We start from the raw sequence: 14,948 nt of genomic DNA, 5'->3' as shown, positions 1-14,948 counted from the left end.
ATGACACGCCTATTCAGTATGAACTACACCAGTATCTTTAAGTTTAGGGGTCCAACCTCTCTTCCAATCAAAACTGAGCTCATTTAAATATAGATCTAAAAGTTACAGTAACATGAAAAAGCATTAATTTAACATAAGGCCAGACAGAGGATGAAAAATGGTCATGAAACACTAAAATAGGCTTTTATACGTTAGAGAGGTGTAGGATACAGTCTTTTTACCTAACAAAGTTATTGATACATCAAAGCCGCATCCTCGTTGCCAGTCCAAAAACTGGTTTTGTGAAACAACCGTGGCCTATTTCGGTTGGAAATGGAGGCAGGCCAGTGAATAGTATGAATCCAGGCCACCTCCTGCGTCTATGGGGGGCTCACCGCTTCCCTGCCTGGGCTTGGCAACACATCACTGCATCACACACGCAAGACACACACTACACACGGCCGCTTTAGCCACAGCTGTCAATCAAGCCGCCCCACGTCGGCTCGGACTTACTGGTGTGCAAATGGGCGCTTCTTTCAGGAGGCGGACTGTCCGTGAACCCCTTCCCTGTGTGTGTGTGTGTGTGTGTGTGTTAGTGTATACGTGCTCACCGCTTTCCTCTGAAGTCTCCTGGGTGAGAGGCTTTTAGTGCTGGTGGGAGAACCTGCACAGTACGGGCTTTCCTCCTCTTCAGCGTCCTGTCGAGAAGCAAAAAGAGAGAAGGAAACTGAACTCATGCATAGTGCCTTCTTAATATGTACCCAGTTTTACTGAGTGAAATTGTCTATGTTTCTTCTTCACATTCTATAAATAAAATTAAGTTCTACAGAAGAAAAAAAAAAAAAAAAAATTGATTTTGAAATCAAATCATTAGATTATTATTTATTTATTTTTTTGCCATTGTATAAGGTTATGAAAATTTGTGGGCGAAATTCGATCATTTCAATAGGAATTTGCGCTATCGGCGGGTTCATGTGAAAGTTAAGAAGCTCTCTACGCAGAATTCACTACTGACACAAGTGACAATGGGTCTTTTTTGCCTGTGAAATTTCTGTGAAGTTTCCATGAAATTTCTTTATGTGACTGGATCTTTCCTCCACTTAAGTACCCTGCCGAGAAACAAAAACCAGAAACAAAACAAACCAAACAAACAAAAGAGAGGGGAAACTCAGAAATCTCAAATAATACTCACGCTCATTTTTATCATCCACATTTCGTCAGTGTGTTTTACTAGAAAAGTAATTTAATTTTGTCATTTATTAAAGGAATATTTCACCCAAAAATGAAAAATTTGTCATCATTTACTCATCCTCATCTTGTTCCAAACCTGTATAAGTTTCTTTCCAATACTGAACACAAAAGAAGATATTTTGACGAACCAAACAGTTGTTGGTCCCTATTGACTTCCATAGTAGGGAAAGAAATAGTATAGAAGTCAATAGAAACCATCAGCTGTTTGATTCGTCAAAATATCTTCTTATATGTTCAACATAAGAAAGAAACTCGTTCTGTAACGACATGAGGATATGAGTAAATGATGACAAAATTTGTCAATGCTATGTGGCAAAATTTTTGAAAAGAAAAATTTTCAATAGGAATTCACATGAGTGTAAAAAGTTCCCTATGCAAATTTCACTCAGTCACACAAATTTTTTTGTATTCACTAACAGAAAACTATTGACAATGGGCGTTTTTTGCCTATGAAATTTCTCTGAAAATTTACTGAGATTTCCCTAATGTGACCAGACATTTCCTCACTTCAGCATCTTGCTGAGAGTAAAAAAAGAGAAGGAAATTGAGAAATCACACAAAATACTTAATATTTACTCATTTGTATTGTGTACAATTCATCAGTCTGTTATTCAAAAAGGTTTCCAACATTTTCCAAAATATCTTTTGTGTTCCACAGAAAAAGACATTTGATTTTTTTCATTAATTAAGGTGCGGTAACATTTACTGTTTCTCAATGAAATTTTACAGACAAAATGTGTGAAATTTTGTGGGCGAAATCCAGTCCAGTGAGAGCAAAGAAGTTCCCTTTACAGATTTCATCCGTATTCAATTTAAAGTTAAAAGTGACTTCTCTACAAATGCTGTGCTTCACGCATTGATGATAATTTTTTTTTGCCTGTGAAATTTTGGCCAAATTGCCCTAATGTCACAACACCTTTCCTCCTTTAACCATCCTGCTAAAAAATAAAAATAAAAATCACAATACTTGTACCCAGTTTTATTGTGTGCAATTTTCTATGCTACAAGCCCATTTGAGCCTTGTACCGCATGATTATTTATACGAACGCAGGCACACCCAATAACACCGACTCATTTGAGCGCCGTCTTGTTCAAATCTGTTTTGGTTTAGCTGAAGCCGAGCAGACAGCAGCAGCGTATCAACTGTGAGAGGTCTCGTCTCCTCTGGGCCGCCTTTCCGAGCTCCTGGCCTGACAGTTCACGCCACAATTGCCTTATCAAAGACATCAGTGTTATGGAAACATACATCTCGTTACATTAGCTTTGAAGAAATCACTCGCTCACTGATGAAATATGCAAAAAATATGAAAGGTGGTGCTGGGGAGGGGGGTTGACATGACAGCCCATCGCCAGAGGCGCACTTGTTAGAAATGTACACTCTTGAACAAAGCGCTAAGCAGGTTTCACAAGCCATTTAAAATCCTGAGCGCGAGCCATGGGTGAAGTCACGTGATCCATCTTAAATAGTGTGAGTGCATGAGCCTGTATGAGTGTGAATGTGAGAGACGGTGAGCTGCCTATCCAGACAGCATTTCTGGGGATCGTAGATGCTTTCGAACGCACAAAATGTACGGTTCTGACAGGATGAGAACTCTGAATAACTCACCTTTTGTGTAATCTTGTCCTTCATGTCGCGTATTTTCCGTTTCGCGTGATCTTTGGCCTTTCAAAAGAGAGAGAAAAGCTACTCAACTACAAAACTTGGGAAAATCAATCCATAACAAACAATGAAATGTTAAAAAAAAAAAACGGAGAAGTCAATCACATCAAAGCGATAGTTCACTGAAAAATGAAAATCCTGCCATTATTTATTCACCCTCACGTCATTTCAAACCTGCATGACTTTATTTCTTCTGTGGAACATAGAATATATTCTGATAAATGTCCTAGTGTTTTTTTTTCCTCCATACAATGAAAGTCAAAGGGCTCCAAGGTTGTTTGGTTCCCAACATTTTTCAAAATATCCTTTTATGTTGCACATAAGTAGGGAAAGTCATTTAATCTTGCCATTTATTAAGCTGCAGCAAAGCCCCTTTGAAGGAAAGTTTGTTCACTCGGCGGCCATATTTGCAACGCCTCCAGCCAGCTATTTCAGGCATTAGATAGACAAGTCCTATCTAAATGAACAGGAGAATCCCGAAATCTCAAAAACTGCTTGACGAACTCACAATTAAATTACATATTCTATGGGAACCGGAGTTTCTAACAGCTGCTGCAGTGACGTGATAATCAATCAGCGATTGGCTCTTTCATTTAGAAGGCGGGGCATATTCCGCCATACTGCATGTTGCAGTTTCTCCCATTCATAAGCAACAAGAGTGAACTGTCTTTGTATATCTATAGTCTTTGGCTGTGGTCACATTTACCATTGCCTGGCAAAATTTAGCAGGCGAAATCCAGTCATTTTAATAATTTGTTAGAGAGCAAAGAAGATCGCTACTCAGATTTCACTTGTGTTCGATTTAGTCATGCAGATTCATCGTGCTGACTCAAAGAAAGCTGCATGGTTCGAAAGTGACTTTTAACGGCCATTTAATTGATTTTTTCAAAAGTTAAATTTTGGCAAAACTTTGACAGAAATTAGGCAAAATTGTTAATGTGACTGCATATTTAGACTTGGTACTTCTACAGAATAACTTAATCAACTTTAATTAATTCAAACCTAATTATCTGGTCAAGTTCTCATCAATAGCATTGCAAGAGTTCAGTGAATCGCTAAAAATGTAGGCCACTTTCACTTTAAGGAAAAACTATCACATATTCCAAATATTGTGTTGACCAAAATTTCAAAATTGACCAAAGACACAAAATTCTGATTGATACAGGGACATGCAAGATATCAGAGTCATATTTCTAGCAACTGGAACACTAATTAATAAGGTTATAAAAATCAGGTTAATGGAACACTTACTAAAGATAAAGATATTTTAAACACAGGAAACCAAACAACACTGGTACATATTTAATTCCACTGTATGGACAAAAACACTATATAATCACAGTACATGTTATAATATACAACAAAATATCTTTTATGTACCACAGATGAAAAAGCAATACAGTTTTGGAATGACATGAGGGAGAATAAAGCACCATAATGTAATCCCACATTTGATTACAGCAAATACATGGAGTTGTTTTTGTTCAATCCAAGGTCAGAACACCCTTTCCACTGTGAACTTACCATCTGAAGGTTTTTCACGACCGGTTTTGCCCTCTGCCGCTATGGAGAAGAGAACAGTTTGCTGAGAATATATGAATTTCCACAGAACGTGCCAGCATTTTCCGTAAGAGTTTTGCTGAATACATCTCACATAAAATAAACACACATTTACTGTCACAAATCATTAACGGCTGAATAAACACCTTGTTCTTCAAGTCAAAACATTTGTTCTGCCCCAAAGCAATGAGAAACACCTTCGCCATTAAAACAAACTATTAAACAGGTCTGGTCCCTTTATACGAGTGTGGCACCAGAGAGTGACGCTCTCATTCTTGTTCTTGTCTGATTTCATCTCTCGTTCCTGGGTAACATCGGTCTTTACCAGATGAATGCTGCAAGGCTAACACGCTAAACCTCTGAAATGCGCCGAATGCTGCCGAGTTTACATCCCAAAGCCTTGACCGACATGACGGCGCCGTGGCCCTTTCTTATGGATTTGTGTCAGTCAGAGGATGTGAACTTTACACAAAACCTTTTGAAAAAGGCACTCCAGAGAACCAATTCGGCTCCGGCTGACGGATAGAAGGGAGGGAGAGAACGCGAAGAGACAGTCAAAAAGAAAACAGGCGCGAGAGACAGCGCGGAGAGAGGTGAGAGGAAGACAGCAGAGGGAAGGAGAGAAGAAAAGAGGGCTTTTCTTTTGTTCAATCTATCGAGTAATGGCTGTGTTTCCTGCCAGAAGTCTCGTGTCATCTCCGATGACTGGCTGTCACATCATATCAAGCCTGTCTCAACATCTTAACTGTCCCACGCCACAGTTTTCACCATCTTCCCTGGCATCGCATCTCCACTTTCAAGCGATTCGCTCAACTGGATACGTTTCATCACCTCATAACCAACAGGAAATAATAACGGCGCTCAGTTGCTTTGGGCTTAATTATTCAGCCGAATTTAACATTAACATTATGAGCAGAAAAACGAATAATTGCCTGCTGCTTACCATCTTGCTGTGAATCCACTGCTGATAAGACCTCGAATTACCTAAAAAAATCAAATTAAATTAAATTCAGAATAAAATATTCAGAAAAATGTGCTACATTAAAAATAATATTTTTAATTTTTTTGAGCACCAAATCAGCATATTAGAATAATTTATGAAGGGTCATATGACAATGAACTGTAAAATGCAGCTTTTTATTTATTTATTTATTTATTTTAGATTTTTATATTGCAATAATAATTTCACAATATTACTGTTTTTTTACTGTATTTTTAATCAAACAAATGCCGCTTTGATAAGCATAAGAGACAACTGTGCAAAAAATGTTACCAACCCCAAACATTTGTATAGCAGTGTATGTATATTCAGAAATATATGATTTTCTTTTTTTTTTTTTATTCATAGTGCAACAGATTATAAATAACGCTTAGAAGGAATTTGACAACTTTTAAATAAAAGAAAACAAATCTATGACTACTTTGTTTACTAAAAAAATAGTTTGAATAACTAATTTTAAAATAAAATCTCTCTTATTGGAGCTTTTTTATTTTTTATTTTAGAGCTTGAAAACTGCTCATTTTTGCTTTATTTGTATGGAAAAGAGCAGTATGGACCTTCAATATTTCTTATAGCAAATTTCATTTTTGGCTATTTCTATTAAATTTGTTTACATTGCACAATGCCTAACATTATTATAGCTACTGTTTCCTGAGAGTAAAGTCATAAGTGTGTTTTCACTCATTGAAAGATGGAGAGGTGGCACTCACTTCTACAGAAGCGCCCCTCTGTGATCTCCTCTTCATAGACGTCTGTAAAGCCCCTTCCTGCATTTAATTTGGTCAGTCTGCCTTCAATGAACTGCCGTCATAAATTAAAATATCACAGGTTATTAAGGAAGAAGGGGGATGGAGAACAACACCAAAACAATTCCATCTATAGACTGCTCCAGACGTGGTCACTGTGTGTAATTTACATCAGGTGATGGATTAACATGGCAGAGGAGAATGTTGTGTGAGCAATGCCTTTTGGGAAGTTTAATTTCCCCTCTTGTCACGTAGACGACATAAAAGGGATCTAATAAATATGCCTATTAAAACTAGGCCTATGACATTTTATTTTCAAAAGTATGAAAATAAACTTTATTTGAAACTAGTTCTAATTATAACTAGTATAAAAAGGAAACAAAATAGATTTTAAATATATTTTCTAAATATATAAAACATGTTTCCTAATAATATATATATATATATATATATATATATATATATATATATATATATATATATATATATATATATATATATATATATATATATATATATATATATATATATATATATATATATATATTTTTTTTTTTTTTTTTATTTATTTATTTATTTATTTATTTATTTTTCTGAACAAAATCTGAATAGTGCATGTGAAAGTAAATGAAAAGGTCACTTCCACTTGAGTATTGAGGTAGCTAAATTTAAGGAAGGATGTGGAAACTTATATTGAATATGTTTGATAAATACATTTTGTATTTTAAGGATATGAAATAAATTAACTGAATAAATATACTACAGATAAACAGATTTATTAAAGATATCAGGAATAACAATAAAACATTATATAAAGATATTAAAGCGAAAAAGATCAAATATAGAGCACCTTTATAATTTGAACAATGCCATATGAAGAAGAAAATATGGGTTTGTTGTAAACCATCATTTTATATTACCTCTATACGCAAGTTTATTTTGGTTCATAAACTCAAAAACAAAATTAAAAGGATAAAAGAAATCAAGGAATACATAAATGATCTACAGTTTACCTGTAGTTTAATTTTCCAATATTAATATAGCTATGTGATGTGCTATTTACGTTATGATTAAATTACAAATATTTAATTAAGTAATAAACAAATTGATTAAATAATAAATGCATTTGAAAATGCTTTGTTTTTTTCAACATCTAATAAAAAGTACCACACAAATACTTGTATTTATGCATTAAAACAGTTCTTTTTATATATTTTAGCCTCACATGCCTGTATATGTATTTGTATCAAATGTTTACATTAGAAATACTGTATATAACTTATTTCATATTGCATATAAAATATACATTGAAATGCTTAAAAATAAAGGTTCCAAAAGGGTGTTTTTGCAGTGATGCCAAAAGAACCTTTCAGTGAACAGTTCCTAAAAGAACCATTTTAAAGAACATTTAAAACCTTTTTCGACTATAAAGACCATTTTATGCATTTGAAACGTTCCATGGATGTTCAAAGTTCTTCATAGAACCACTGATGCCAATAAAGAAACTTTATTTTTAAGAGTGTATGCTTCTCTCTCTCTCTCTCTCTCACACACATCACTAACAAAATCACATGTGCTTCTTGATTTTTTAACCATTTTTGAAAACATTGATTTAATGTAGTAACAGTGGGCCAAAACAGGTCTCAGGTGTCCCAGTAACAGGGTAAGGACATCTCTAGGGGTCAACACCTTTCATTGGACTCTGCTACAGGGTAACTTCATTACAGTCTCTTTAATGAGTGATGAGACCACAGGGTTTAGCCTACGCCACCCTTACAGCCCAATTACAGCACATGATCAGGTCAAATTAACACCCATCCGAAACCTTATCCTTCAGTATCTGGTTACAGACACTTTTGTCCCATTAATTGGACACTGCTCCTACCTATCTGATTGTTTTGGGGGATATTTAAAGATGGGTATCTAGGAACAAACACTTGCAGATGGAGTTATTGTTGATTGTTTACTAAAACGGCACTTTTTATTTTTAATATGTTCTATCAATGTTGCAAAATGGTATGTTCAGGGTAAATGCATTGTAAGTGTATAAAACTATATTAGTGAATGAAGTTATAAGTTCTTTCCACATCTTCCCAGGCAATGTTGGCTTGAAGTCATCCATTGCTGAAAGTGGCACCATGCGCCAACTGGGTCAACAGTATAATTATAAATGCAATTACAGAAATTAGATGCAGATGTAATTACATGTAAAAACATGTATGTACAAAATAAACGCATTGTATCAAATGATTCATTTAAATGTAAGTACATAGTAGTTAAGCCCACCTAATATAAAGTAGGACCCAATGTGATTTTCAGTCATCGAGATCCGGCAGCAACAATACAGTTTTCCACTTGGGCGAACAATTTGCGGACAGCTTTTCTTGAGCATAAAATTACACACATGCCAACAAACCAATGAGAATGCGCAACAATTATGATGATTCGTAGCCATAGAGAGTAGGCGCCAATGCTGCTCACCCAAGTTGAACGAAAGAATGAATGAATCGGTTCCGACCAATTATTATTATGTTAGCTTTATGTTACACCTCAAATGACGGGGGAATTCATAGTAACGCTTCCGCAGACAGTTCCCTCTCAAAAAATGGGATCGTGAAACGGGGTCTAGTCAAAGCACATTTCTTGCACTTCTTGTATATAATGTGTTATAAAAGCTTTGTGATCTTCACGTTCAATTATGACACGAACAAAAGGGAGCATTGCTAGCTGGGGAAACGTTTCCAAGCAACTAAATTTGCTGAATGCAACTACGCTGCATTGAAAAAAAAGAAAGAAAAGCGCTGCGTCTGAAGGTGTCGAGGGGGTAGTGCTGAGAGTCTGGAGGAAGAACCGGTTAACCGGACCCGTGCAGACAGGGAAATGGGGAGATGCCAGAGTGCTGCGAGCTCTCTCTCGTTGGCAGGGTGATCGTGAGTTAGCATCAGGCGCTGGAAGACGTGTGGGGGGGTTTAGAAGACAGAAAGCAGGTCGTCGTTGACAGACTTCCCCCGCAATCTCTTGGCAGCCAGCCTTTACTCATTTCTAGGCAGGGCTGGCCTCCAAGCGGATGTGGTTCATGGTCAGAACGGGGCACAGCGGTGCTGGCCTTTTGCAGTACGGCCAAGTTGGAGATAAGGCCTCTCCCGGAGCTACTGCACGGGCGGGAGGTGGAGATGTCTTTGAACTGCTGGTCACTATCTGGGTTTTGGAGGGAACGTTAGGCGGATGGTGCATCAAGACAGAGATGTGATTAAAAGAGCTCGTTTCGGGTATAAATTAAGACTTTAGCGGAGGGGGAAGGATAGAGACTTCGATATCATGGCTATAAATAGAGCTGGAGGGAGCGTTGGTTCAAGTGTAAGCAAGATTCCCTAAGAGTTACTGTGCAATATGTTGAAGACGTATTTATATAAAAATCATAAAAAAGCCCAAAACAGGAACATTGCAAAGTAATTTATGGTTGAGGCGGAAAACTGCTTCCACTCGTTTCCACTCTACCTGCTTGAAGAGTTGCAGGTTCACGGCCATCTCAAGGAAACTTCTCATGGTGCTGGAGCGGTGTGCCACGAAGCTCTTCTCGCAGAAGGCGATTGGCTCTCCCTGGGGACAAGAAAGCTCGCTTTAATGACTATAGACAGTCCGCTATTGGCTAAAACGGCTGCAAACGGTGCTGCTTCATCCGAGACTCGCAGACAGATGTTTTGTTTGACTGCGCTCGCTTGTTTATCATCATCACCCGTTGCAATCAATTACATCATTTAAATTTCTCCCCGAGTCGCATGAACGGAATACAAAAAAAATTGTTGCCAGGAGAGAAATAAAGCTTGTTGGGAGCCCACACTTCATCTGTGTGCGTCTGTGGGAAAAGATTTGAGATCCTGTGGGCTTGTGGGGTTGCAAACAGATTTCAATGAGAATTGTTCATAAATCCTTCCCTGTGCAAATTTTATTGTATTTTCGTGTTGAAAGCAACTATGTAAGAATGGTTTAAAGAGCAATTATTACAGTAATTTGTTCTTCGTGAATCTGTTTACTATCTGTAAAGCTATTGTTATATAAATTGTACAGAATATAAATATAAATTTTACAATTGTTAATTAACAGTTTTCAAAAAAATTCAATCTTGTTGTTTGCTAACTATTCGTAACTATTTTTTTAAAACTATTCTTATACAGATTACACTGCACTGTCACAGTGAATACAATTTTTTTTTTTTTTTTTATGTAATAATGGTTTTGAGAACAATTTTCACACAACTTTGTTCTGGTTGTTTCTACGTAAACTGTAAAACCGTAAAACTTTTCCTACAGTATTGCATTGTTCCATTGAATGCAACTATTTATGCAAGAAGAGTTTTCACAGAAATTTGTTTTGTTTGGGTTTTTTTTCTCTATGTAGACTGTTAAAACTATTCTCACTGAATTGAATGCAACCACGTAAAAATGGATTTAAGAATAATTTTCACAGAACTTCGTTCTTGTCGTTTCGGCTAGTGAAAATATTCCTGACTATTCCTACACAAGTTGTACTGCACTGTCGTACTAAATTGCATGTGACTGTTTATGAAGAATAGTTTTTATAATAAATTTCACAAAAAAATAAATAAATAAATAAAATACAAACTGTTTGCATTAAATTGATGCATTGCCTGTGACTTTTTACACAAGTATGTTTTACAAACAATATTCAAATAACCTCTGCTTGTTTATACGTAAACTTATTGTGAATCATTCCTATATAATTTGTTGCACTGAACTGAGTGTGACCACTTATGGATGCATTTCTACATAAAACAAATTGTTACTATTTTAGCGAAAAATAGTTTTCCAAACAATTTTCACAATTGTTTGTCTATATAGATTGTCCATAAATTCATCGTTACATAAATTGTTGTATTTAAATGAATTATTTGAATATAATTTTTAAAATGAATATCATTTATTATTATTAATAAAATGGTTTTACTAACAATTTTCACAGAAACTCAACATGCTATATTTGTAAAACCATTCATACTTAAATTATCACATTGAATTGAGTATCATATTGAATTGAGTGTTATTACATGTAATTTAACAGAACGAATGAGTCTCAATCTTTTTTGTTCTAATTATAATCCAATTATAAATTTGTATAGTTCACTTTCACAGCAGATGAATGGCGTGGCTTAAAACCTGTCTGATCTACGCATTTGTTACCATCACTCCTGGTGCTTGGGGGTCAATAACAAAAGAGCCCCAAGAGGCATCATACTACAGTGACCTATATATATCCATGATTGCAGACTCTTGCATGGTAGCTAATTATGATTTCCCTGCATTGTTTCATTTACAGCTCAGTTAGATGTTGGCGTTCTGCTATGGCGCTGATGGGAAAGCATATGGGCTCCATAAAGCAGAGCGGTATTTCACACAGATGATTCGTTGCAAATGGAGGAACCTCTTTAGAAATGCAGCACACAGAAGAAAAGCCATTATCACAGAACATGACAGTAATGCTGGATGTGTAAAATCAAATACCGCTAACGCATTTCAGATGCATGCAGGAGGAATGATGCATAAATTACTGATTTTATGATAAAAGATTGCAACTAATGCAATGTTTTCAGCTAAATAGCACTGCAATGCTGTCATTTCAAAGACAGAAGGGTGGCTTTTTTGGTCTCAGTAATAACAAAGTGAAATATTAATCAAAATAAAGCAGCACAAAGGCTGATTTTCAATTGTTCGACTTCTCAGAATCTTAATGAGCAATAGGGCCGACTGTCAAAAGAGCGCTCCATATTTGAGCTTGTGTTTTAAAGCAAATGCGAAGCAAATGAAAGTGGCATGACTGAGGGCCTTCAATAAAAAAACAAAAACAAAAAAAAGAATAAAAACAGCAGTAATTCCATGTAGATTTGCAGACAATGTGCTCAATTGAGGCACAGCTTTGAAGGCTAAGAGTTGCACAGACTTGACTTCGAGCGTGTGTGTATTTTTTTCTAGCGGCGAAAAGACAGTTTGTGCACAACCGCTGAAACATCAATAATGTATCTTTGCTCTGTGGGTCTACACAAACCAATTACTCTCTGCCTTGCCAACAAAGATGGCCACATTTGACAAACAGAGAGCACACTTTGTTTTCCTCAACGCCACTCACCAAACCGAGAGGTACATTTCAGGAGTTTAGAGGGTCTGAGAAGACCACGAAGGGCCTGAGACTTCAAAGAGACAGTCTGGGCTTTTCAACATCTGACATTTCGGCTATGCAGACAGGCCCACCTTTCCCTGCACCTGTTTTTCCCTTTCTTTCAGCCTTTCTGTGTCTTGAAATGCCTTTGACTCAAAAATAAAAACCGGCCACTTCTTAGTTTAAGGCTTATCTGAAATATTCAACATGAATAAAATAAAATACTTTTTTGCACTAAAAAGCCTCACAGGATGGCAATTATTGTACTATACACAGTGTTGATAATGTGATGATAAGGTGATATTTTGCGAAGAACTTGAAGTGAAGAGCGACAGTCTTACAGGTTTATATCTCAGGGCGTCCCGATAGGAGCCAAACAGTGCAGCCTGAGCATGCAGAAAGGCCCGAGCCACCCCGCTGCCTGTAGCAGTCGACTGCTTTTTCAGCTTACTCTTCAGACTAGAGACCTGAAAGAGAGAAAGAGAGAGAGTTAAATTAACACCTCTGAAATAGGTGGAGGAACAGTCAAACCCATTCAGAGTGTGAAGTGTCACATTTACAGGTCACCCCCCACCCTAAAAAAGAGAGAAAGAAATAAAGAAAAACCTTCTATCTCTCAAGAGCACCTGCTGCTCTGTTAATTGAAGCAATGGTGCCGTGTGCAGGGGTGGGGCCGGAGAGAAAAATGACTTTGCCGGGGAATCTTGGGCTCTCGTACCCTTTGCTTTTTTTTTTGCCTTGTACACCAGATACTTTCTAAATCTCTCGACATACATATACTTCCAATATTTCATGGTATACACTCTATCATTATCTGCCACTCGCTGCTTAGTTGCTTTTTTAAAAGACTTTGGTACTAATGAACATGTTTTTGGTTTTTGAATTCATTTTTATTCTTGTGTAAACTAAAATGTGAACTTATTTGACACATAAGAAAAAAAAAATATGCATATATATTTATAATTGTGATATAAGTACACACAGAAAACATTTTGTCATGTGACAAGAAAATCTTAAAACGGAATTATAGAGAGTTCATGTTGTCATATGTCAAATGGAATGACCCAAAGAGAACATTGAGATATTTATGATGCACAATGTCAAAATATTTAAAAAATAATCAATTTATTAATTCAAGTTAAATCAAAATGACTCTGGGGACGACACACAGTAAAATATATTAAATTTATTTGATGTTAAAAACACATTTTTAGAGTCATTAAAACGTTTTCGGAAAATAGTATAAAATTAGAGAGAGCAAAGGTTAGTTCATGGTCATACGTCAAATGGCATGACCCAAAGAGAACATTTAGGAAAAAATTCATTCATTAACATTCTACATTTAAAGGAAAATTATGTAAAAATGTATTTGTGTAAATGTATTTAATTTATTTGATGTTAAAACCAAAAATGCTGCAAATTTAGGACAGACAGACAGACAGACAGACAGAGATAGATAGAGAGATAGAGAGATAGAGAGATAGATAGATAGATAGATAAGATAGATAGAATAATCAAGGAAAAGCATCTGAATTGCATGTCCCCTTCAGATTTTCCCCATACTCCCAAGCCTTCTGTATCGAATCATCCAAGCCTGTCATGAGACACAGCGGTGCACAAACACATGGGGATGAACCATGAAGCGGTGCTTGATCCAGGTAATGTAAGGTTAACCAAATTGATTACGTATGCTGCGGCGCTCATAACCATCTGCTGGCAATTCATTTGCACGCCTGCAATTCACACCGAGCAGCGTGCATATCAATAATCGGTTTAGCTTCCTTCATTAGAGAAGATCAAGTGAGGAGCATAAACGGGAGCGTTTAAGCGATCGGCTGAATACCAAGAGGCAGTTCAAGCAGGAAAACCACCTGGATGAATCGTCACTGACCCTTGTGGAAAGAGGTTTTGCGTTCAGGCTGTTCACAAACTCCGGCATTTTTCCATATAGGACGAATTTCATTTTTGTTGTCTTTTGTTCTATTCGTATCTATTGGGACGTGCCTCTTTTTCACAGCGTCCCTGAGCTGATGTGGCGAATACTCAGAAGCATCAAACAGGAAGTTTAGCGGCGCTAAATTAACAAGTGTCATCTCCATATTCACACTGGCTAAGTGCTTTTATGTTTATGTAAAGTTGGCGCCATATTAATATTTCATGTTGATGCGTTGTCTTTTTTCCCCCTCACTTCTCTCGCTCTCCCCAAACAATCCGTTAAACAGTCTTCATTTTTGAAGAATCAAAGAAAGCAAAATGCCACTCACACTCAGGAGAATGTGCAGCATACCCAGTGGGCAAATAAGAGGAGATAAAACAAAAGGTTGTGCACAAGAACATCTATTTCTGTTTTACATTTAAGATTTCAGATTATGTATTTATATTTCTTTAAGAATATTATTTATTTAATTTGTTTATTCATTTTAATAATTTACAGTGTATTTAAATTACATTCGTTTTTATTTTTTTAATTATTATACAATTGTTTTTCAAAAAGTTCTGTCGTATCCATAAAATAAAAACATATAGTCATTTAAATCTGGCTTAAAATCTTCATTAATATTAAGATTTTAAGCCAGATTGA

The 14,948-nt window shown here is 36.2% G+C and overlaps 1 protein-coding gene across 9 annotated transcripts in view; it reads right to left on the bottom strand.

The window, feature by feature from the left end:
* dennd1b (DENN/MADD domain containing 1B) overlaps positions 1 to 14,948 on the bottom strand; it is a 106,089-nt gene that overhangs the window by 17,115 nt on the left and 74,026 nt on the right. For all 9 annotated transcript variants that reach the window (XM_058761829.1, XM_058761834.1, XM_058761831.1 and 6 more), the window contains 7 exons: positions 12,709 to 12,834; positions 9,695 to 9,796; positions 6,161 to 6,251; positions 5,394 to 5,434; positions 4,415 to 4,453; positions 2,837 to 2,893; positions 591 to 677 (listed from right to left, as the gene is read on the bottom strand). In XM_058761829.1, the coding sequence (XP_058617812.1) occupies positions 591 to 677; positions 2,837 to 2,893; positions 4,415 to 4,453; positions 5,394 to 5,434; positions 6,161 to 6,251; positions 9,695 to 9,796; positions 12,709 to 12,834 (543 nt within the window). The remainder of the gene's footprint in view (positions 1 to 590; positions 678 to 2,836; positions 2,894 to 4,414; positions 4,454 to 5,393; positions 5,435 to 6,160; positions 6,252 to 9,694; positions 9,797 to 12,708; positions 12,835 to 14,948) is intronic.

Source organism: Onychostoma macrolepis, chromosome 22 (assembly GCF_012432095.1).
Source record: "Onychostoma macrolepis isolate SWU-2019 chromosome 22, ASM1243209v1, whole genome shotgun sequence".
NCBI classification, from domain to species: Eukaryota; Metazoa; Chordata; class Actinopteri; order Cypriniformes; family Cyprinidae; genus Onychostoma; species Onychostoma macrolepis.
The sequence above is the reverse complement of the archived record's forward strand: the minus strand, read 5'-3'. Positions and strand labels throughout refer to the sequence as shown.